Source organism: Odontesthes bonariensis, chromosome 22 (genome assembly GCF_027942865.1).
Source record: "Odontesthes bonariensis isolate fOdoBon6 chromosome 22, fOdoBon6.hap1, whole genome shotgun sequence".
NCBI classification, from domain to species: Eukaryota; Metazoa; Chordata; class Actinopteri; order Atheriniformes; family Atherinopsidae; genus Odontesthes; species Odontesthes bonariensis.
The window spans coordinates 15,440,229-15,464,827 of NC_134527.1; the positions used below are offsets into that span (position 1 = coordinate 15,440,229).

Sequence of the window (24,599 nt, forward strand, 5' to 3'; positions counted from 1 at the left end):
AAAAGGAAAAGTTAATGAGTGACATATTTTTTCTGTGCATCTATCACAGACAAAAATTAATTCTGACATAGCTTGGCTTTTTTTGGCTTGCCAGTGGAGACAAGTGACCCACAGTGACATGTACGTGTATGTGCTTTTGACCATGGCTAATGCACTTCCCTCCAACAAGCTTACGATGTGGGTCATGTGGTCTGCATATGCATGAAAGCAAAAATAGCTGAAACACCCACTGGGTTTGTGCTTAAGAAGTGTGTCATCTTCATCATACACACATTTGTTTCACATTTTCATAATAGACGAATGGGGACCCAGACGTGCTGTACAGCCATACAAAAACACTGCCAAGCTTTTCCAGATGGCAAGCCGAGCCTTTAAATCAGCAGATTAGATTGTACACTATGTGATTAACTTATATCAGAGGGGCTGGACATAGACGTGGGGGAGGTGCAAGTGTTTGTATATGCTGAATTTGTGCTTGTTAACACTGGCTATGAATTAGTCTGCATGTGTGAGTATGTGATCATGTGAGATAATGTGTTAGTGAGTATATAAAGGTGACATGCATGCATCTGACGCATGCTCTGAAGGGTAACATGGACCCCAGGCTTACATCCACTTGATCTGAAGTGAAGTATTTGACTCAGTTTTATGTGAATGCATACAAAGTCTGCTTTTCTGACACAGACAGCAATCACACAAAATCATATTTTTGATATTTGAAAAGGTAAGTGAATTAAAATCCCTTATCGATCATCATTTAGATGAAGGTATTTGTGAGGTCACCAACTTTTGAATTTTTTTCAGAAGACATTTTACAGACATATTTCTTCCCTAACCCAGAGGAAAAAGCTCCCTCGAGGGTCAGCAACGATGATGACCCAGCACAGTCGGACTGCAGTTGCATTGGGCACAGAGTGACTTACTGTCAACTGCAACCTCCTCAGAACATGGCCTTTAATCTAAAGTGGACGGATACCAATGTGTTTTGGTTAGAGGTAATTAACCTACACAGCTTAGGCTGTTAAGGACACAAAGTAAATAGGAATTAATCAGAGTAGATGATGCGTCTGGACGGAGAAAAAAGAAATTTCAGATCTTTCTCTTCAAGGGGTTTCATTACAGTGTCACATGTGCAGTGACATGGAAAAATTTGACCAGAAATATCAAAAATATTTTTGTTACTGTGAATACCTAAATAAGTAAAATTACTTAATTTCCAAAAGGCATAAGGTTAAAAAGGGCCCAAATCAAAGGTCTGAGACCTTTTGAATAAACCCCTTCACTCTTTTTTTGCTGACTGTAAAGAATCTTTCAGTTCTTGTTTGAAAGTTTTTTTCCTCCATCTTTTGGAAAAACGGATTCCGGTGGCATCAGATTCTTGGCCTGTCTTGCATTTCTTTTTGAAGTAGTCCATTTTGGATTTTGAAGTGTGTTTACAATCAATATCTTGCTGCTGAAGCTATCCTTCTTTCATTTTTAGCCTCTTTAAAGATGGTTTGATGTTTGGCTGTGACCCAAGTCCTAAGCATTATCAATTACCCTGAGCTCAACAGATGGATACAAACATACCTTTGCTCACTGTCAACAAGTTTGATATCAAAGTAGACATTTTTTCAAGCCTTTTTTTTTTCTCACGGCTCTATTATGAAGATGTTATGACATGAGTTATTGGATTGTAACATGAAACGGAGACTGAGACGTGCGTTTAGAAAAATAAGGTTGTTGTTATAATCTAAAAGGTAATCCAAGGAAAAGCACGAAAAAGCAGTCCAATAAATCCCGGTGAAGCAGTACAAAAAATGTGCATGTTGAATGGGCAGCAACAATATTGCAAATGCATGGGAGCTTGACCAGACATGCCTTACGTCCACACATCACGGGTGGAGCCAAAAGGCTAATTAAGGCCCACACCACCCAAAAGTCTCCTGCACTGCCACTGCGAGGCCAGTGGTGATACAGAGGAACGTAACAAAGGGATGTTGCAAGTGTTGTTGCACTGTAAAACAGCAGTAGAATCCCTCCAAAATCCAGTAAAACTTACATGCACGGTACACACAAACAGATGTGCTTCCAAAAATTTGTGTTTGGGGTTTTCTGACTGCAGCACGGTGGTGTGGCGGTTAGCACCATCACCTCACAACAAGAAGGTTCCAGGTTCAACTCCCGGCTGGGGCCTCTCTGTGTGGAGTTTGCATGTTCTCCCTGTGTTTGCGTGGGTTTTCTCCGGGTACTCCGGCTTCCTAGCCTGATTAACATAGACTTTCAAATCTCTTCGAGATTCTGGTCTGACCAAGACCATAACGAATACGATTCGAAATGGCCTGGTCAACCCGCCTCCCTCGGGTTGCTACTGGTTGTGGCCAGAAAAGGCTTTGCCTAAGCTTAAGCCAATCACACCACTTTTTCCTCTGACGTATGATTTAGCTACCAGCGGGGCTAACTGGTAGATTAAACTCTTACCAAAGCCAGTAGGGAGCAAGGCGAAAACGTCTTTCCTGTCAAGAAATGATTCAAGGGCTGTTCTTTGCTCGATTTTTAACGAGAATCTCTCGTCAAACACTTTCATTACAGCATCTACAGCAGTGTCAAAAGCTTGACGCTGCTCCATGTTGATATTGAATGAAGCGCTTCCATGTACAATCCATGGGTTGAGTGGCAGTTCAACCACGTCACTACCTTGAACACGCCTCTACCCTGGGCCGTTGCCGCTGCTCAAAGTTGATTGCTTCCTGAAAAAGTGGGTGGAGTTCCCATTTTTTCGGGAACTCGAATCCACCTGAATGAGCAGTTTGCCTGAGTAAGTGTAGCAGAGCCGAAGGTGATGCGTCACTGCGAGGGCGGAGCCTGGGTACCGGCTTCCTCCCATTGTCCAAAAACATGCATGTTAGGTTCATTGGTGTCTCTAAAATTGTCCTTAGGAGTGAGTGTTTGTCTCGTTTGTCTCTGTGTGGCCCAGTGATGGACTGGCGGCCTGTCCAGGGTGCACCCTGCCTCTCGCCCATTGACCGCTGGGATAGGCTCCAGCCCCCCAGCGACCCGACTGACAGATTCAGCGGGTATAGAAAATGGATGGATGGATGGGTTTTCTGACTTTGGATTTTGATTTCCTTGCTTGTTGCTTCCTTGTTTTGTTTGATTTAATTTTCTTGTTTGTTTTCTTAGTGTTTTTTAGTTATAAGTTTGAATTTGGATTTACTCCGTATTTCATCTTCTTTTGTTGATTTATCTTTTTGTTTGTAGTCCCTCTTTAATGGTTTGCCCTTGTTGTTTTTCTTGCTTTTGTTTAATATGTTTCTGTAGTCTTAGTTTTGTCTCGTCTCGGTTCTGTACTTGTGTTCTGGTCCCAGTTTAATTTCTAGTTTATTCTGTTTCACATCCTCACCAGTAGTTGTCCTCGGTTCCCCTGTCTGGTCCTCAGCTCCACACTCACTCGTTGTCAATCTCTCACAATTTTTCTCCATCTAGTTTGTATGGTTATTTAGTCTTTTGTTCTCCCGGTTAGGTTTATGCTTTCCTGGCTCTGCCATGCTTTTGGTTTCATTTTTCTTTTGGTAAAACCATCAGTTAAGTTTTTATTACCCTCTGGTTTGCTGTCGGCCCTCCTCTAGTTTCCACCACCGTCAGCTCTAGCACACTCTCAAAGAAATCATGTCCACAAAAGCACAGTTTTGGGAAAAAATGCCCATCATAAAAGAAATGCAAAACACAACCAGAGCAATACGTTGTGACACATAGTGACAGCTAACTATATATACACAGGGTGCAGGTGGTTCCTGCAGCATCAACAGGTGATCTCTTCATAGTTGCCTTCCCCTCAATATGTAGGCAAAGCCACCACATTATTTTCAATTCGGCTCCAACAACTAGATGACAGTGGCGGCTGGTTTTGTGATGGATTATGTGGCAGTTGCACATTCTGATGCCTCCATTCAGTTTAGTTCAAGAGCAAATAATGTGTGAAAAATGTTTTTAAGAAGGTAAGCGTCTCCCATATCCATCTCAACAAAGAGGAATTCGGTGCATAATTTAAATCCCCAAAAGTTTATGTTCAGTGTCCAAAACTGTGTTTGCATGTAGATGATAGGCACAAATGCTTAGAAAAGTCTGTGACTATCAAAATACACAAAATGTGTTTGTGCGTGCAGGGCCTTCGTGAGGATCTTCTGCAGTCAAACAAGGACGAAGCACATGACACTACTTGTAAACTTAATTTGCCTTTTGAGCAAACCTACCAGCATTTCCCTGCGTGCCTCCACCATTCCTCTTAACTGCCTTTTCTTAGATACATCCCAAACTAAGGAAATTACAACTTGAAAAGGCTTCGCTTCCCTCTAATAGCCACATGTTGCTTTGTGGGCACCAATCATATTGTGCTAGACAGCTGCCTAGAAAAGCCCATGGCTCCTGATTGTTCGGAGAAGTTGTGAGTATTTCATTTGGCCTTTTCGTAATAATAACGACTGTGAACAAGCCAAGGACCTGACAAGCTGTTTATAGTCTCAGACCTTTAATGGGGGCCAAATTTTTGAAAAGTAAATTTTTTACTGCTTTCACTCTAACAAAAAGGGCATCATCATCTCGCTTAAATCAGGAAAGGAATGTGTTATTGTTAACTTTATGTCTTTCTGAGGTCAGTTCACCCTTTTCTCACCCAACTGTTCCCAGTCACAGAGATGCTGTCTTTGGGTTCACAAACCTTTGCCACTGTACCGACAGTTCCGTGACATTGACAAATATATGATTTGTGCAATTCATAATCCATCATTTGTTGGGTCATTTGCTTTTCCTTAAACTGAAAGCAGTTTCTAGATTTGATAAAAGATCTATCAGAGTTGTGAGTTTTAATGGCTAGTCCTGCTTTTGTTATATTTTTATGATGCCACAACCGAATTTGTTTCTACCCCTTAGCAATTTAATTTCTGTACAGAAGAATTAGCAGCAACTGCTGTGAAACTGCTGTGTGTAAAGCACAAAGACAGAAATATCTCAAGGTGCGATCCAGTTGGAAAAAAAAACAGTATTGTTGCTACTGAGCCCTGAACCTGACGAACTCGGATGAACTGATAATGTGATGAATTTGCAGAGAAAATTGAAGCAACTCGAGCTTAGATCCTAACATTTCCTTTCCTGTTCTCAAATCCTTTTTACCACTTTGTATCAAGGACAGGCATGCGACGCTCAAAGGACAGCTGACATAATCCTTTCTCTCTGCTCCGTCTTGATCAGGACATGAACAGAAAATGAAATGTGCTAGTCCCCACTGTGTGGCTAAAGAGAATACATTGTAGTGTTTAATCTCTTGTTCTTTGTGGCGTTACGCAATCAACGTACTGTATCTGCTTGTTTGGTGGCTGCTGAGGGGAGGCAGAATCAGGGCGTAAATACTGTAGTTGCTCAATGTTTTATGTTTAAATGCTAAATGCTTTTGTGTCATGTTTGAAATGTACACAGCTTTTTGGGTGGCAGTGTGAAGCAAAAAAAAAAAAAAGGCATGCCCCACCAGGATGACACTCTCTTTGGTGTGGAACATAACCTGTGCATCCATTTACAGGCGAGATGTTAGTGCTGCAAAATGCATGTATGTCCCACTTCTGCACTGTTGTCTGCGTGACCTAAAAAGGTTTTGCAAAAAACTGAAGTGCCTTTTATTATATGAAGTAACTGTACAGTAGGCATGACCTAACTGATGCCTTTTTGTCACCACAGTTCGTTGGAGCGTCATGAGAAACATTAGGCTGTAACGTTTTTCTGACATTTCTCTCTATCTTCATGAGGGAACTGAAGCCACTTTATTTTACAACTCTGTTGGGCTTGACTTCATAAAAACCAAATAAAATTTAGAAGATATTATTTAACAATTTATGTTAAAATATGTTTTTTTGTTGTTCTTACAGACCTCTTAGTATAGTCTGCTTAAAGAAAAGTATCAATGTTGAGTTAATTTGCTATCCCCTTGTCTTCTGTCAGTTTTTTTTCTGTGTAAAGAGGTGGCAGCAGTTGTAAAAATGACTTGAAATGATTAAGAGATAATTATCTGCTAGTTGTTTAATCGAACAAATTAACCAATATAAATGAATGAATACATCACAAGACACATCTTAAGAATGCTTAATCGTTTATGGTTGTTTGTGTTTTATTCCATCTAATGGCGAGTTGGCCCATCGCAAAAACCTGACGGTTAATTTCTATCCTCTCATCTGAAATGAGTCATTTAGATTTTGAAAATCAATTAAGTCTTAACAATAAGTTCACTGGGTGAGTACTTGAGAATGTTGGCACTCCACATACTGTTGGGCTTTGCTTCTGTTTCTTTCTAGTTTTGCTGCATTTAAAAACTGTTGGCACGGAATGAAATTGTCGCCACTCTGCAACTCAGCTGTCAGATTGAATCAAGGCTCTGGCAGAACAGAAAATTTGAAATTTGCTGTATTTAGATACGAAACACAGTAGCGATCCTGTTAAAACCAGAAAACAGGTGTCTCAATAATCCGGGTCAACATTATTTGCACCCCTCAATGTCAAGAACAGAGTTTTAAATATCTTAAGCAATTATTTAAAGAAAAAACAGATGAAAATTAGAAAAGACGCAGCAGTTTGGGATATCATTTAGAAGTTTACTACCAGAGATGGCAATAAGGGGAAACTCAGGAAGAGATGTCAATGAATTGGAAGGCCAACGAGGACAACACTATTGAAAGAAAGAAATAAGAAGACAGGATTGATTAATAAATAAATGTATGCTCAGAGAAAACCAAAGAAGAACTTTTTGGGAAGCAAAGCCCACAGGAAACATCCATCTACACAAAAACATGGCTCTATGATGCTGTTGGATGTGGAGCTGCAGAAACTGCAAACGGACAGGCGCTCCCATTGTAGACAAGTGGCAGAAACATCGGAGACTGTTATTGCTACAGGCTCCGCATTCAGTTGTACCAACAATTGTCAGAAGTATTGTTTTTCTATAATACATTTTCATCAGTAACCTTGGACATTTAAATGAAATATTCCATCCAAATAAAATTAATTCCTGTTCATTTCTGTCTGGCGAAATTCAAAAGTATGCGCTTGAATTTCAGGGTTGCCAGTAATTCTACCTAGGACTTTATGAAAGAACTCAAGGATCAATTTAACTGGTGACCAAGAAAAACATTCCCAGGTGCAGATTCATTCTTGTCAGCCTGTTGATGAGTCATATATTTATTTATATACTGATCTTTTGTGGCCACATACAGAGAACATGCGTCAAGATCGAAGGAAAAAAAAAAATCCATAATATGCTGACTGAACCACAAAACAATTTAAATGAAAAATCTCAAATAAAACACATACAAAAACAGTGTCCTTAAATTCCTTTTCCCCCAAGCAGTAATACCCAGACATGCAAATCTTATCAGACAAAAAAATCAACATCAAAGAAAATCTCCGGCAGAGACGGTAGAAAATGGCATTTTGATGTCACCTTAAAGATCTGTGCACTGGAGGCTATGCTACACCAACTTTAATCTTTTTTGAAAGACCTCTGGTTGTTTGTGTGTAATTGTGTTCTGATCCCCATATCAACTCTTCTGATGTTTGTGTCTGTGCATTGAAAATGACTGAGACAGAACAAGGTCTGCTGGCTCACTGAGCTCTGCTTTAAAGTATTCCACTCTAGGTTTTCTGTAAATTGAGGCCTTTGTTCAGCCTTTACAAAAAAAAGTAGAGTATACGGAGTATTTCAACGTAAAAAGTAATAATAAGAGCAATGTAAAATGACAGACTAGTGTTCTTTTAGTTTTTTAAAGGATGCACTAGACGAGAGAGTAGAATATCAGTCCTATTTGATTGAATAAAACATTTGCCAAAGAAAACATGTGAAAAAGAAAGTACATCCTTTTTCAATTCTAAGCCTTTCTATATCAAAACCTAATAATTTAAAAAAACAAACATATAGTCCTTACAGGTCATGTAATTAGTAAGTGCGACTCCAGAAAAAGCCCCCCACATTTTATCAGTGATGATCAGTTGTAATACTTTTCTCCACTCACCAGTATCCAGCGTTTCACTGTAATAAATATTACATTAAATGGGATTACTGATTGTCAGAATGAGCAACAGTCTGATGTGTGGTTACCCATAGTATTAGTATGTCTCAGGTTTCTTTTGCTTGTCCTTTTCCCTCATTAGATCGTGTCTCTGTAGACTGTGCTCAATTATGCAGTTTAAACAGTCATTTCCTGATACTTAAGCAGAAACATTAAGTGGAAGTCGTCTCCTCCCTCCCAGCTTTTCCACACTTTTTATCAAACGCTTACATGTTGGCAACAGCAGGGAAATGAGGGACTTGTCAAAGGAATGCGAGGTACAATCGAGGGCTCTTTAAGTTCTTGCAAATCTAAAACTGGCTGACTCATCATCAATAGACTGTGGAAATCTTTTTTTTTCTTTTTGGTCTCCTTTTCTGTTTTGTATAATTGCCTGGCTTTCTTAAATCTTTTATTTCCCCCTGCCACCTTTTTCGTATTTATTAAGTTTGTCTAGTGTAGACTTTTCTCACACTGTTGCAGTCTGTTATTGTTCCTCTTTCTTTCCCCCTTTCTAGTGTCAGTCATGCTGGATTTCCACATATATCTCTAACCTCATATACCTTGTGCTACTTGTGTCTTACCCAGACAAAAGAGTCCTCATCTGGGCTTGATGCCAACCAGGTTAGCCCTTCTCTTTTCCTGCACCCCCTTGGAGGTTTGAGATTAACAAATGACATGATCTCTTTTTTAGAAACAGCCTCTGGGTTGCTGCAGCAACTAAACTGTGGCGTTTATCTGAAGTAGGGATACAGAGAAAAGTATAAATTGTGTCCAGAATGGGGACACTGTTGTGGACTGTCCTACTGTAAGCAGACTACAGTTACATTTTAAGACTGGTGTCTGTGCAGCTACTGAAAGGAGGTTTCCACAGCCATCTGCTGTAGGTTGACATATTCTCTGTGTTTATTGTAAATCTAATTTAAGTTTGCAACATTACAGCTACTGTAGTGTGGAGGTCCAAAACTTTGAAAATATAGAAAGAAACATTTTTGATGTTTGTTTAAAGCATTCTTAATTTCTCAAAGCATGTCCCGTGGAGAGCCTCCAAATTCATGAAGACTTTCTCATTTTATGCTATCTCAAAGGTTTGTTTCAGGCACAAGCGTGACTTCGGAACTGTATGGGGAAAGATGACACCTTGGCCTAATGAGGGGAAATCAGGTCATGGGCCTTTGTTATAATAAATACAATAGTAAACTCTTTTAGTGAATGATCCTGCTGATGGTTAGTATGAACTTAAGCTGACTGAAGGAACGAAACAGGAAACAAACATCATCTTCAACAGCCCCTTGTTTTCTTGTCACTTCCCTCCCAATGAGTCATAATTGCTATGGTTGCTTATCTAGCGTGTCACTTGAAGTTAAAAATATGCAATTTTGGGAAATTTTCAAAATGATTGATGCTGTTTTTCTTCCGAGCTCTGCGTTGTCCAACATACCACTAATGTTACTTTAAATCAAGAGAATAACAGTCACTGCAAGATATCTTGAGGCTTCTTTTCCAGACAAGAATTCAGTAAGCAGAATTGAAGTAAGCAACAGTGTAATGCACGGTTCCGCTTGTTAAACTCAAAAAGCTTTGTGTTTGTGTGTATATATAATACGATTATTAAAGCTTTTCACACGGTTAACAGATGGTTACTTTTCCCATTTATTCTTTTAAACTCACGTTGGGGTGTCTTGGAGTGGGTAGGCATAACATTACACAGTCTGAGGTAGGATTATCCCTCTCCTACGGCGATGGAGATAGGAGTGATGGAAGTATAGAAGAGAGAGGGATAAGTGGAAGGGCAGACATCAAACAGAGGGACGGTCAGGGGGGACGGACAGGCGGCTCTGTGGGAAGTTTGAGACAGAGGAAAGGGGGAAACACGGAGGGAAAGGTATACATAAGAGGTGATGCATGCACACAGATGGAAACGGAATGTATTAAGCAGGAAAGAGAGAGAGAGGGAGATCTGTATTGTGGAACAAAGCTGAATGCTGCCTTTATGAGCGATAGTTAAAAGGACACTGAGGCGTGAGTCGCTGTAACCATAGCAACTTCCCAGGAGCCCTGTGACGGACGGATAATAGAGTGAGAGAGGAGTTCCTTTTCTCCTCTTCACCCCTCCCTCCCTTCTTCCCTCCCTCTCACTTGTTCTCTCTTCCATTCCTCTCTTGGGCCGTTTGTCGGACAGTCACATCTTACAGGATTTTCTTTTGTGCGGCTGGCCTGTCGTTGTTGATGTTGTTGTTTTTCATGCTTTGTGTGTGTGCTCTGAGGTTTGAACACCAGCCTGGCAAAGGCTGCTCCGAACAACTTTTGCCATAATTGCATTGTTGCCATCTATCTTCGGTCACTTTTATGGACTCTCGGAACTGTTTCAGGACTTTAATTTTGTGCATCCAGAGAGCTTTTTTGCATTGGCACACAGAGAAATGTGCTCTAAAGGCACTGTCTCAGCCCGTGATTCCTTTGTCTACATTTCAGAGGCCGTGCTGTCAAACCATGGTGCTGCCCCTGAGACCCATCGCCCTGAGAATATGCAATGCTTAACAGTAAGTATGATAAATCTTTTATTTGAAAAAAAGAGAAAACGTCATGTGTTTGAGTGAATGTAAAACTTAAACATGCTGCCTTTTCTGCTTTAATTGTGGATACATGTGAACTAAAGCAGCAGAAATTTCTTGCAACTTCAACACTCCTGCTGCCCTTGCTGGAGCTTTTTCGTTAGTACAGTACTTCCCCACAAAGTTGTATAACTTTTTTAATTTGATCAATTTGGTCGCTGTATGTGTGTTTTTGTGTGTTTTTATTTATTGTGTATGCGTGTGTGCACACTGAATGGACAGGTCCATTTTATTTATAAAGCAGTTGACCCGTGACATCGCACAGTGTCCAACAAAGTCATCATGCATAAGCATGACTTCTGTAATATAGTGACGGCACAAATTCCACGTTACACATTCTCAGCAACCATAGCAACTAATTGAATTATGGGTTTGAGCTTTGAGCGGTGAATGGAGCGAGATGTCTTTTCTTGAAAGACGCTGTTTGTCAAAAGGCTTACTTGTGTGAGAGTCGCATGTGGAGCAGAAAAAGAGAATTGTGCAGTCAGATGTGAGGTAAGTTTATCTTGTTTGCTCTAAGATTGTTCATGTGTCCTCTCGTGCCTTTTGTAGCATGTTTTTTTCTCAGTTCAGTCACATCATTTTAGGTATTTTTTGGGCTGTTAGGAGACCATGTAGGGTTTGAAAAATAGAAATATTAAAATGCCACTTAAACCAATTATTTTAGTCAGTATTTGCTTTCCAGGACCAATAATAGAATAAACACAGAGGTGTCCTTCATATATAGGTATAATCATGCGTTTCCTCAGGGTAAAGGGTCAAAAAGGCTCAGAAATAATTATCTTACAGCTGACTGAAGTCTTCAACTTGTTCTTTGCATGCATGTATGGATGCTGTATCATTCTGCCTGTAGCTGCTTTATGCTGAGCAGTGTTAAACTTCAGTAGTGAGTTTCAATATGTAAAAATGTTCCTTTAACAGTCTGGCTGCAGCCTGCAATTTTTACACCAAGGGTTTTTGAAGAATTCAGCATGGAGAGGCTCACTCAGGCAACAGTACTCTTGGATTGTTTAGCAAGATGTTTTTACTACTATTGGTACTAGTTTTTTTTAGCTGTTTCTCTATGAAAAGCTGTTATCCCTACTCAATCTAAAATTACACAATTCATACAGATATCGTCTCTGCTGTCAACGAAAACATTACAAATGGCCAGTCCTCCCAGAGGCATGAAAACTGAGACTCTTTCTAAGACACATTTTTCTTTCAACATATTTCAGCTCACTCATTACGGCGATATTTGAAGATAGAAACGTAATAGTTTCACTGTGTTAAAGAGAGCACTAGAACATATAAATAAACAAACTATAAAGGCTAAGAGAAGACACGGGAATAATCTTAGAACAAACAAGAGAAACTTATTTCTTCTATGACAAAGCTGTTGCAATGCTGAGTTCAATGTGCATGTCGTACATGTCGGAATTGAAATGAAAATGTATTTAGACTTTTTTGTGCTGATCTATTAATATTTAGATGCTTTAAATTTGCTGATAAAATCTTAATCAGCACTTCCCACATTATGTACATAATCCATAAAGACTCTAACACATTACTGCTGCCATCTGAGGCCTCCTCTCTCTTCTGTAGACCCTTCCTTCTACCTGGGCTTTTACTGCTGCATATTTTGCTCTCACTACATCTATACGGGAAGATTTATTCCTCTGTGGCTTGCCATTCTTAGTTTTTCACGAAGAAGTAGAGTTTCCTACTTTCAGGATTTGATGTTCTATATGTTCCAGTGTGAATATAATATTGGTTTATGAGATTTCATTGTAGTTCTCTTTTAATAATTCAGGTTAGTAATCCAGGTGCTTGTTAAAGATGCGAGTTCTGTAGAGGTGGTTTAAATGATTGCGGAATAGAGAGTTATTATATAGCTTTCAAACAACTCAGAAATTTCACTCTAGCAGTCTTTAATAAAACATACTGGCAGACCCATTCAAAAATGATTCTGTTCATTTTAGGGAGAATTGTGGTCATAAAAAATTCAAATGTTGACTTGTGACTGGAAACAAACAGCTGTTCCCTGCTATACAGTTGTTTTGTTGACCCATTCTTTTACCCTGACCTTTTACCTCTGTGGACTGTCACACTGTAATATCCCCAGCTGACTTCTTCCTTTGTTCCTGTCATAGATGATTGTGTTACTTGACTGTAAACATTTGCTGTTTGGGTGCTCTAACAGAAACCACTGGTTTTAGACTGTAAGTACAGATTACAGATTCTGTACAGATTCTTTTACAGTTGCTAAGAAATGCTCTGTGCTGTTGAACCTTTTATTTGGCAACCGCATCATCCAAAGTATCTTTACTTGTCAGACAGTAACTTAGTGAGCACCAGTACTGTCTCTCAGAATATAACTGAAAAACTATGTTGGTTTAAACAAAATTTCATTGACAAAGTTTGTTGTGAAAAGAAAACTTTATTTGAATAAAGATTGTAGAAACTGAGACTGTACCCCCCCAAAATGCGACCCCTATATGTTGTATTTTTATGCTGGCATATCATTTTAGAGTAAGAATATGCCGCTTCTCGTGGTTGTGAATTGTAAAAAAATGTTCCCATTTTAAAAATAATCTATTTTAGTCCTAACTATAATCCTTTTCTGACCCTAATAAAATAATTGATTTCCAACTCCAACAAAGCGATGTTGTTGCCTAAACCCAACCAGGAAGTGACTGGGGCCAACTCCGAGGTGGAAAAAGCAGCTGTCGTGTGTTGCCTCCTGGTGAGAATTTAGTGGTCTCCTCTTGGAAAGACTTGAGAATGATGTGATTTGGAAATACTCATACAAGTTGTATTTCCCTCCTGCCACTTGTTGCGGTACTTTACAGGACATGGTTATGGGTTGGATTTAAGGGGATGGAAAAATGGCCTGTATGGTCGTTTTAGATGGAGGACTCATTGCAGAAATAATTCTACAGGAAGTGGATATTAAAGTGTTAATTTTTTTCTTCTTAAATTCTAGCTATTACTCTAACAAATCCACAGACAACTTGGATTTATAGCCTTTCAGCAGATCTACTCAAAATTTATTAAGATGATTATGATTTTAAGCTCCTGGAGGGGCTGACGGCTGGACCCATTCAGCTGATCAGTATAACTCTGAAACACATCTTTGTTGCTTTGGAAACACTCCAGGATGTGAACACTGTGGAAAGCAGTGGTCGTACAGAGTTTCTGTGCATAGCTGTGTGGTATTAAAAAGAGGGTTTTCCTTCAAGCTCTCTTATTAGATTCACACACTTTCCCTCTTCTCCTTGTGCATAATGCAGATTCTACACATGCAGGCCATGTACTCATAACTGTATTATCCGGGTCTGACTTGGAGAAATTAGACTTAAACATGCTTATTGTGCAGTTGCATGTATTTCAAAATTTTCTTTTTTGTCATGTCAACTTACTGACCGTGTCTTATTATCTGTATTGACATCACAAACACAAACAAAAAGATTACATCTGTGAGAAAGGCTTTACTTTTCTCATATTGCTTGCAAAAATAATGATGCTACATCTAGTTTGTCAACAACCGGAGCAACTCTTAGTGTCAAAGGCGGTGAGGAGGGCAGTAATCATGTGGAAAAGTTTCACATCCGTATTTGTGAATGGTCCTTTCCTTTTTCCGTCCCCTCCGTCCTCCTCTTTATCTTCGGCTGAATCAGAGTAACATTTGATTGTGTGGTTTGTGAGGGACGATCTCAGGGGAGAGTTCAGGGAGAGAGGGGAGAGCACATTCACAGACTAAATTAAGGCAGCATTGAAAACCTTTTAGACTTTCTCTTCTCATTTTTGTTGCCTTGTACTTGTTCCTTTCCAAACCGTCATGTGTTTTCTCCCTCACTGCTCCAACTCCTTTTCTTCTCTGTTCTCCATCTATTCTGTCTGTCACCCCAAGGCCATCACCCCCTACTAGACAAAGATCTCTGTGGTATCATTATCTGCCCACTCTTTACCGACTCAAACATTTTTCAATGTTTAATGATGGCCTTAGACATTCATCATTTTGGTGATTTACACAGGCTTCATTAAATCCTTTTGAAACTCCAGATTATGGTGAAGATAATACTTGATATGCACAAAGGAATGTCCCTCAACAAACCACAAGGCTATTTAAAGAGCATTTTCCTAGCAACTGACTACACTTCTACAGTTTTTCTCTGCATCTTGTTCAAACTACTTTTCATATGTTTTTAGATAATGACCACATCTTGCAGGATAAACTGGTTTAAAATGCTGTGCTTCTCAGTTTCTGCCGTTTTGCTTTTGAGTCATTGTGAGCCGAGCATCTTTTGAATTTATCCAAAAAGCTGGTGCTGCCCTTTTAAAACAATACAGGTTGAATTTGAACAAAAAACCATGTGAAATAATAAACTGTACGATCAGAAATGCTCACTTTCTTTAAAAAAAAGTTTCTTTTAAAGTTTCTTTATTCAGAAATCTCTTAAAAATCTAAATGTAGAAATTGTAGTTACTTTGAATCCAAGTACTACTGGTTTTATTGTGTTTAAGTAAACTTGACATGCAGTATAATGATATTTCATCTTCTCACTTTCCATGCCCACATCTAATTATGTCTACAGGCCAATGAATAAAAAAAACAAACAAACATAAAACTACTGTCTTATGTTATTGTTAGGGGTCAGACAGTTTGTGAATATTTAGCATAGTTGCACCCTGGATTCAGTGTTCCCCAGTATCACTTTGCTTGTCAGCTAGCATTAGGTCTTAGACTTTTGTGTAAATGGGTCTGGCACTTTTGTCTGGCTGGAGAAAAATGGGAAGGAAGGGTGAACTAAGCTGAGCAGATGACAGAACAATTACATTTTCTTGGTGGCATCTTGGAGTTAACCGTAAATTGTCGGTTTTATTCTTAAAATGTAGTCCCAAGTCAGTGTTTTGGCAACTGCCTGCTCTTAATCCTTCTCTTTTGTCGAATGCATCCTTTCCTTCTCCTATATTGCACCTTCTTTTGGTTTGAAAGAAGTGTAATCTCAATAAACGCGTACAAAACAACACATACATATTAACAATGCTAATCCCAATGGTTCACTGCATTGATCAGAGTGGGGGTTATTCGTTATTCTTTGATTGGTTTGATAATCACTTTGTTAATGTGTGAGCATTTGTAAATGACATCTTTTTAAGGACCACAATCCTACTCAGTTTGAAAGTTGCTCTAGAGATGGCAGTGTTGGTCTGTCAGTGTGTTGGTCCAGACAGAAATAACCTAATAACTACACATGTACCGCTCCAGAATATTTCAATAGGACTTTCCATGCCAAATAAAGCAGAGGTTACTCGACTTTAATAATTTAATTTTCCATTCTTTTGTACACATCTGTTCACATAAATAAAGTGAGGTAAATAACATTTCCAAATAGCCTTTTTAAACCTCAATAATTTAAGGAGAAATTCAACATTTGACCCACTGTTCATGATCCCAATAAATGGGATGCACCCTAGTTTTCATATGGCACCATCACCAGGTCAAAAATTGAATTTGTGATACCATCTTTATATCCATCTCTTCTTGTTTTATTGTCAGTTCTAAGGATTGATTCAATTCATCCATTCACTTAACATCTATATAAGAAGCTCAGTGTAATTAGTCTTAATGTTGAAGCCATGGGGTTGCTCTGTCCAAGGCTGGCTCTGGTCCAGGAGGTTTGTTGTTATCTCAGCTCTCTCATACAACTGTATGCACAATGTCACGCCTAAAATCTTGTATCTAAGGAGTAGTTATGAATCTGTATACCAAGCTTTGCTGTTTGAATTTTAAGTGTAACTTGGGCTGTGACCCTGAACTTAGACCCGTCTTTTGTGTTCACTGGCTCGGAAGAGGCCTCCTCCTTTGATAGTTGTTTATTCAGGTCAGAAAGAGACAGACAGGGGGACACAAAGTGAGAGAAAGATCCCACACTGCTAAAAAAACAGATTGGCCTCGTCTGGCTCCAAGACAAGCCTTTCAAAACTCCTCTTTCACTCCTCTCCCCAAGACACGCTTTCTTCTCTCCTTTTCTTCTCTCCCTCTAATCCGTCCTTCTGCCTATTTAGAGGTGAACGGCGCAGCGTGAAAGCGAGAGAAAGTGTTTTTGTGTGCTTGATGGGTAACCCTCGCCCTTTTGAAAAAGGCAAACAGGGAAAAGCTGTCATTACCACTGGCATAAAGCGATCTTAAGACAATGGTGTTTTCTGCCACTTTATTAACATCGCAGAGAGTAGTGCACCATTGCTCCTCTGTCACTTCTCTGTCCATGTTTCATTCCCTGAGCCAGACATCCAGGCGATTAAAAGAAAAAGAGGCAAGCTGGGAATTAATGGGCCTGCTGAGGTTAGACAGGCCACTGTTTAATTGGTAATTGAACAGGGGTTTTCCTGCACTGCTATTGAGGTGTTTGTTGGTGTTTGCTATTTTTTTTGCAGATTCCTACCTCTGTCCCAGACATATGGATATCGAAAACAATAACAAAAGCAATGTTTGGATAAGTGGAAGAGGAGGAGGGATTGTTAAGAGTTTGCAGACATGTGAATTTCCGTCCTGAGAGGTTTGAGGTGAGAGCGAGCAGCTGAAAGGAAAAGCAGAGGAAATATGGAAGTCGAAAACATAACAAACAAGCATAATGTCTGGACAGAGAGTGGGTAGTGTGGGAACTGCAGTGGAAAGGGTCTGATGAGGTGTGAAGTTTGATTCCTGGTACTATGTGTGTGAAAGTATGTCCTAAAGCAAAACCTATCGTTGTCTTTTGTTAGGAAACCTGGTCGTTAAAATCTGTTTGACCCAAATGTCATCGGCCATCAGAAACTTTCCATTTAGAAAAGCATGTGTGGTCTGGATTTTGCCTCTACTCGGACCCTTTAAACATTTCCCATCAAAGTCCCGGCTTTGACACCTTTATTCATACGTGTTCACTTATGCCACCTATGTTAGTCACCATAAAGAACAGCAGCACCTCTCACAACCTCATATTGTGGAGTCAGGAAGCAAACTGGCCTTATCGGGTGCAGACACACAAAGCTGTTCTTGCTGTCGGGTGGCGAGGTATGCATAAGAGCATGTGTGCTTGTGTGTATATGTGTGTGATTGGGGGGTGGTGGCGGTGGGAGGCACTTCCTCCTATTCTTCTGCTGTTGAAGAGTTCCCATGAGCGCCCCTGCCAGGACCTGCAGTGTGGCCTGAGCAGGCCGAGCCAGCGCCAGTCTCGCCTGGATGACGCCACCACACACTCGCACAGCTGATCTCAGGCACTACCGCAGCTTCTGTTGTTCAGGTCACACAGTGAGGAGTGGGACAGCGTACTACAGAACAAGACAAACGCAAGAAGAGAGAAGAGGAATGTTACGATAATGGACTAAAGAGGGGAGGATTTAACTGAAGTTTCAGGATAGTAAGTGGAACATTCGAAGCTGCAGCCGTGGATAAAATGACTAAAAGCGTGCGCACTTAAAAGTGCATTGATGACTGGAGTCATTAACAGCAAACTTTGAATGGAAAAAGTTGCAGCTGGAGGTCAGCGGCAGAGCGATTTCAATAAGGTTAAATCGACAATCACTCGGGGAAAAGTTAATGCAGAACAAAGACCAGTTTATCTGAAAAGAAATCTTCAAAGATCATTTTTGTTTCACCCGATAGTTCCCTGCTTGTTTTCCAGAAAGGTGAGAAACATTATCGATATCTAGAGCTGCCTCACTTGGACCATCACCTTGACAACAAAGTCACTCCATCCACTTTTTTTGGACAGCGCTCACTGTTGAGATGATCCACAACACACTGAAGTCCACTCAGCCGTCAGAGCACAGCCCCAGGAGAACAATCTCAGCTGCCCAAAGAAAGCTGTGGCGATACTCAGGCTGCAGAGGAGGCAGCCAGGTGGAAAGTCACCGTCGTAGCGTTTGTGTATTGGCTGCGGACTTGAATGCTGGAGAGGGCGGAGGAAGAGGAGGTGGTGGTGGTGGTGTGATGCACACCATCCACGGGCTGTGCCACCTCTGCATCGGATGTAGGCTGCCTCAGGTGTGTTAAAATGAAAAGCGAGGGAGCAAATGGAAGCAAGGGAGCAGGAGGGGGATTTATATAAAAGCTGTATTAACGGACAGTATCAATCTGTGTCACACCACTTGACACACCAGGTCATCCTTTTATTACTGCACAGAAGAAAATGTGCTTTTTACTGCCTGTCCAGCTCTCTTGGGAGAGAATAACTTTGAGCAGATGAATGCGGGAGACATAAGGGATGTGTGTTTTCAAAAGGGGTGTCCATTAAATTATTTATCATTCCCATTGTGGAAGAAGGATCTGATGGAGGAAAAGAGTAGAAATGGAGAAATATTTAAATGGGAACTTGTGCCGTTTTCTTCACATAAGCTATTTCGTGTGCATTTGATTTGCAAACACACACAAAAAAAATCCTATTCCATAGAAATATAGTTTAATGAATTTGGAAGGAAAAATTTGAAGAAACAAACTGAAAGTTACAGCTAATGCAGTCACAAGTGAGAGTAAAAATATAAGACTGAGCTTGCACAACGGAAATACAACATGACACGTCAGTCGGATATATTTGTGTGTGGTTTGCTGTCCTTGTCACAGCCCATACTGACCCAGATAAGTCTGTATATTCACATATCAATATCGTGGCTTTGGTTGATACATTTAATTTAGCCTTGCCAACTGTCAGCAGTTGATGGTCCCATTTCCTGTATTGCTTTAAAATAGAAAAGACATCTTTTGTAATCATCAGATGGAGACAAACAGGATACCTTCTCCAGCCTTTGTACAGCTGTGTTCAAAATGATGGTTGCTGGGCACTGAGGACAAGGGCAGAAGAAGGAAAAGCTCTGTCACAGATGCATGAACAAGACAGTTCAAGACAGTTAAAATCTTATGTTTTAGTCTCTTTTGTTCTATCTTTGATTGAATTATTCATTCATTATAAAAGGCCTGCTCATACAATTTGAATATTTAATGTGAGCTGACGACTTTCTCCATGGATTTATCTTCTTTCATTCAGTAATTTGTCTTTTGATTGATGTGCTACAAAAAAATGTCCTGAAATTACTTTCACACCGATCTGTTGAATTATCAGTCTCATTTAGAAGCAAAAACTGGGCCTCGGGCTGTTGATTGCTGGCAGACCAGAAGTTATCAAGCGCTTACTCAGAAGGTTCTGGCTTTTCAGATTAACAGGACCAAATTAGGCACCTCTCTGACTTCAATTTAAAAGGACAAGAGTCGGAGGCTTTTGATAAAATGACAGAGACGTAGATAGAGGCAGACAGTTGTGTTCACTTTCGGTCTTTGTCTTTTTATTAATGTCACATCAAGCTGGGTTTTCCAAATGTTTCACGATACTTTGTTGTTTGTCATGCTTGATTCCAGTGGAATGTTTTGTTTCATACCATCTGTTCCTCTGTTTGCTTTTGTCATCTGTTCTGTCTCTGGGAATCTTTGAAGCCTCCCTGTCCCCTTTTCCCAACTTTTAATCTGTTTTTAAAAAAATCAGCTTTTATCCTTGTTTTCATGTTAATCATCTCTTACCACTTCAAAGTCAGTTTCTTGGTTACTATCTACCCAGCACCCTATTCTATTCTATAACACATCTATTTGTAATGCTTCTGAAGGAGTCCACAACTGCCAAAAAACTTATTTTAGACACATCAGTGACAGAACCTGAGAGCCAAAGTGCTTTTGCATTGCAGATAATAAAGATGACAAAGTCAGTCTCTTTGTAGCATTGTGATAATTTTTCAAGCAGTGGAAGATTTGAAATAAACAGAAACAGAGACAAATTTAAGAGACCGAGGCTTTGAAGGATATGGCAGAAGGCACATAAAATCAGTGGACTATAAGAAACCGCAATAGTACCCGACATTTTAGGGTCATCACGAGCTTCGGGCCTCTGAATAATCTCCAAGTTTTGCTGTTTTTAATTTTGCAGCTTACACATGTAGCTTTGTTCCACTGCAGACACAAACAGAGATAAAACAGTAATATCTGCGTCCTTTGTCCCTGGTTGTCTGCAGATGAGATGGAAAGAAGTTAGATGTTTTGGATGAAACTATGTTGACTTTGGCTCCGACTTTTGTGTGCAGGTACTGAAAGTTTGGCAATGCAAACGAAAGAGAAGTTATGGGAAATAGCCATCAGCACTTTTTCTCTGTGTATAGATGTGTGTGTGGATATGATAAATGTGAGCAGTGGGTACTGAGCCTTTTTGTTGCGGTATAATGTTCAGATTTCTTCAATTCTACTAAGATTTTTTTTTATTGCACTCCCTTACTGTCATTGTACTGGCTAATGTCAAACTGTTAATTGCAAAGTTGGATTACAACCCTAGAAATATCTATAGTTTACTGATTTTCATAGTACCTGACAATGACTGCACAATCTGTGGTAGCCTCGCCAACAATCCAATATTACTCTGTCTCAAATTGTTTTAACTTCATGATTCATGATGTCATTGCTTGTTGTACTGTATTATATAGTGCTGTCTCGGTAGATGAAATAGAATATTTACCTCAGTGGGAGTAGACCAAAAAAAGATAGTCAAGATTTATTCTTCACTGACTGCACTAGAAGGTCAAATGCACTAAAATCTACACATTCAGCTTCTTTGTTGATGTGTAATATGTGTCTTTCTGCAAGTGTGCCAAAAGGAGCTTTATGCTTGTTTTTGAATAATTTGTCCTCTGTGACATCCTCTTAGTGCTGAATTAGTCTGTAATATTGGCATACCAGTACCAGGCATACTGGTATAATAAGCAGTCTGCCTTTGGTAGATTAAGTTTCTTCCATTTCTCCCCATTTATAAGACAAAAAATAACTTTCTACTTTTTTACTGTTATCTATTTTTTGAGATGTTTTTTCCCCACTAAGTCAGCTAATTGGGTTCTCCGGGAAACTGCTGTCAAGACACTTTTGATAGGAAGTAGAAGTAGAATACAAATCTACTTTATTGTCCTGTAGGAAGGAAGCTGATTATTTTGCCAGCATGCTACTTTTGGTTCCTCAGGTAGTGGGGGTGAGTTCCTATCTTTGTATCACAAAATGAACGTGTGTCCATGTGTTTTGTGTGTGTGTGTGTTGTTCAGGTGACCATCCTTCGAGGAAAGGATGGATATGGATTCACCATCTGCTCAGATTCCCCTGTGAGGGTACAAGCTGTTGATCCAGGCAAGTTTTACATGTACATGTCAGTGTACATAAAACTCAGTAGTGCTGGGGTCATTACTTAGAATGGGAGGCTCTCACTTAGAACAAAATAACAAAACTAAAAGGTTTGTTAGATTTATCAACTTCTAGTGGAAAACATAGTAATCATTATCATTTAAATGATGGATTCACCATATGAGTTTATTTTGTATTTAATTGTTTTACGACCTAACTTTGAGACTGAAATATATTGTATTATGCATCATATTGTTTATAGAGTGAACAGGTATTTTCCGACTGTCCAAATGAAGTTGTCATGTAAATAGTATTGTAACTGCTTTTGGTTCAGATTGATTCACTAGAGTTTGGCATTTTGCCTTTTTTGAGATCGCATTGTGGAGCCAGACAGAAAATGAGGGCAAAGAGATTTGGTCAGTTCCATGTCATGCAGAAAAAGTATGACCAGCTTGGACTCTGAGCTAACATCTCACTTTAAAATATGGTACCTCATGAATATGTCTTTTCCAAAAGTTTAACTTCGTTTTTCATTCAGTTGTAGTGTTCAGAATATAAAGATCGTTGGTTCAGTCAGCATGATCTGCTGGAAAGCGTTCCTTCCAGTCACTGTTTCTATGGAGAGATGACAGGGATTCATACAACAAATTTCCACCCTCAAACACATTCCATTTTACTTGATTGTTTTGTCCATGCAACAATTTACCATTCTGCAGCTCAAAGGCTAGGAGAACTTGCTTGATACATAAAATAGCTATTACCCTGAATAGCACGAATGTTGCTTGAAAGTGTGCAATGATTTGAACTGTCCTTACTTTCTGGCAGGGGGTCCAGCAGATCAAGCTGGTCTGCAGCAGCTTGACACTCTCCTGCAGTTAAATGGTCAGCCAGTGGAGCAGTGGAAATGCATGGACTTGGCCCATGCTATAAGGTAATGATTCCAACACACTGGGGCATAACTCTGCAATTTATACCCCCTAATTTGCCATAATTTCATATGCATTTTCAAAGTTTATGACAGATAATTGAAAGTTATCAGACCAGTCTTCAGTCTGAGAGGTTAAGCCATCACAACTGAGCTACTGTAAATACCTAATTGAGTGATTCTAGTTTAAAAGTCAATTGTAAGTTCACTGTGACTTGCAAACCAGAAATAGCTCTGGTGTGGGCTTCTCAAACTAGCCTCCAGTAGCCAACAGTGCAATTACACTTCACTGTAAGGCGCTTCTTTATTGGTTTCGTGTTTAAGACCTAGTGCTATACTCCTTTTTTTTTTTTTTTTTGATATACGTTGACCTTTTCTCATTAAGCTGACTCATACACACTGTCAATTTAGCAAAAGAATTCACTCTATACTAAGATTTTATCAAGTTACAGGTGTACGAGTAACAAGAACACTGCTGGTTTGCTGCTTAGTTTCTTATTGAATTGATTGTTACATGGTTGATTTCAGCTTGATGTTTTAGTTTAGTTAATGTAGTTTTGAATTAATTTAGAGATCCCTTTATTCATTTTAATCTAATCTAATCTAATCTGCCACAACATATATCATTTAACTACCATTTTTTTTGTGTGTGTCTTGCAGAAATAGTGCCAATGAAATCACAGTGGTGGTGTGGCGTACTGGTCCCTCAGCGAAACCTAATTTTGAGGGCCTCATCCATCGGCCCTCCCACAAAACTCCCACTTCCAACTATGATCCCCCTTCACCCCCTACCCGCAGGCGTGATGTTGGCACAAGTAAAGTTCCCCCTGCTGTGCCGCCTCTCCCAGCCCACCACCGTGCCAGTGCAGCCCGCCGGCTACTGGTCAACGGCTCTGACGCCGGAAGCAGTGTTGACCTAGGCAGGGGCACCATGGCGTGGGGGGCACAGGGAGGGTCGGGTGAGGACATGGATGGGAAACCACGACTCCTTCACCACCCGCCAACTGCTACACTGAAGGGAACCAGGGTGAAGGCCTCCAATGGGGACAACTACATCATCCTGGCCCCTATCAACCCTGGAAGCCAGGTACCACAGACTGGTGGAGGGCTGCATCTTCATCATCTTCTCCGTCCTCCTCACCCTCACCACGGTCATATGGTGGCTCATCCTAGATATGTTTCCTTACCTTTCATACCTGGTGCTGATAGATAGATGGACTGTGTGTTCAGTTTGTCCGTGTCATTTTTACTGGTGTCTCATTCATTTGTGCAGGTTTTCAACACATCACATACTGCACATATAGTTCAATGCCATGTTGGAGTGCAAGACTGAAAAGCTATCGGAGACAACAGAATATAAAAAACAGCTGTTGATAATACGTTATATACTTTGTTTTATGTGACACTTTGGCAATATTCATTTCATTACATTCTACCAACAATACTCAGTTCCTAACAGGAAAGCAAAGCTAATGTATAGAATGTTTCCTATAGATATAAATACAATATCTGTGTCATGAATCAAATATAACGACTTGAAAAAAGTAGTTCTGGCATTTGACAAAGAAATTGAATTCAACAATATTATTGCTTCAGTGCTAACTTTCGGAAACATTCCAGGAATGATCCATTGCACAGATTGTATTTTTGGTATAACATGCTTGTACATGTACAACGTGACATGTATATGGCATTTTATACAGCACATACTTATATTTGCTTTGTATTTTAATTCAAAGTTTTATTGATAAAAATAAAGCGAACTCATTGAATCAAAAAGACTGATCTGAATTCCTTAGCTAACATCCCTTTGATAACACAGTACTAACCTGTGA

The 24,599-nt window shown here is 39.8% G+C and overlaps 1 protein-coding gene across 3 annotated transcripts in view; it reads left to right on the forward strand.

The window, feature by feature from the left end:
- rgs3a (regulator of G protein signaling 3a) overlaps window positions 1-24,599 on the forward strand; it is a 119,156-nt gene that overhangs the window by 4,918 nt on the left and 89,639 nt on the right. Inside the window, exons 2-5 of one of the 3 annotated variants that reach the window (XM_075455965.1) lie at window positions 10,539-10,606; window positions 21,764-21,845; window positions 22,665-22,770; window positions 23,425-23,851. In XM_075455965.1, the coding sequence (XP_075312080.1) occupies window positions 10,592-10,606; window positions 21,764-21,845; window positions 22,665-22,770; window positions 23,425-23,851 (630 nt within the window). In that variant the 5' untranslated portion in view covers window positions 10,539-10,591. Of the gene's footprint in view, window positions 1-10,233; window positions 10,607-17,828; window positions 18,687-21,763; window positions 21,846-22,664; window positions 22,771-23,424; window positions 23,852-24,599 lie in introns of those variants that run through there. The other 2 variants (XM_075455964.1, XM_075455963.1) reach the window with 2 other exon arrangements.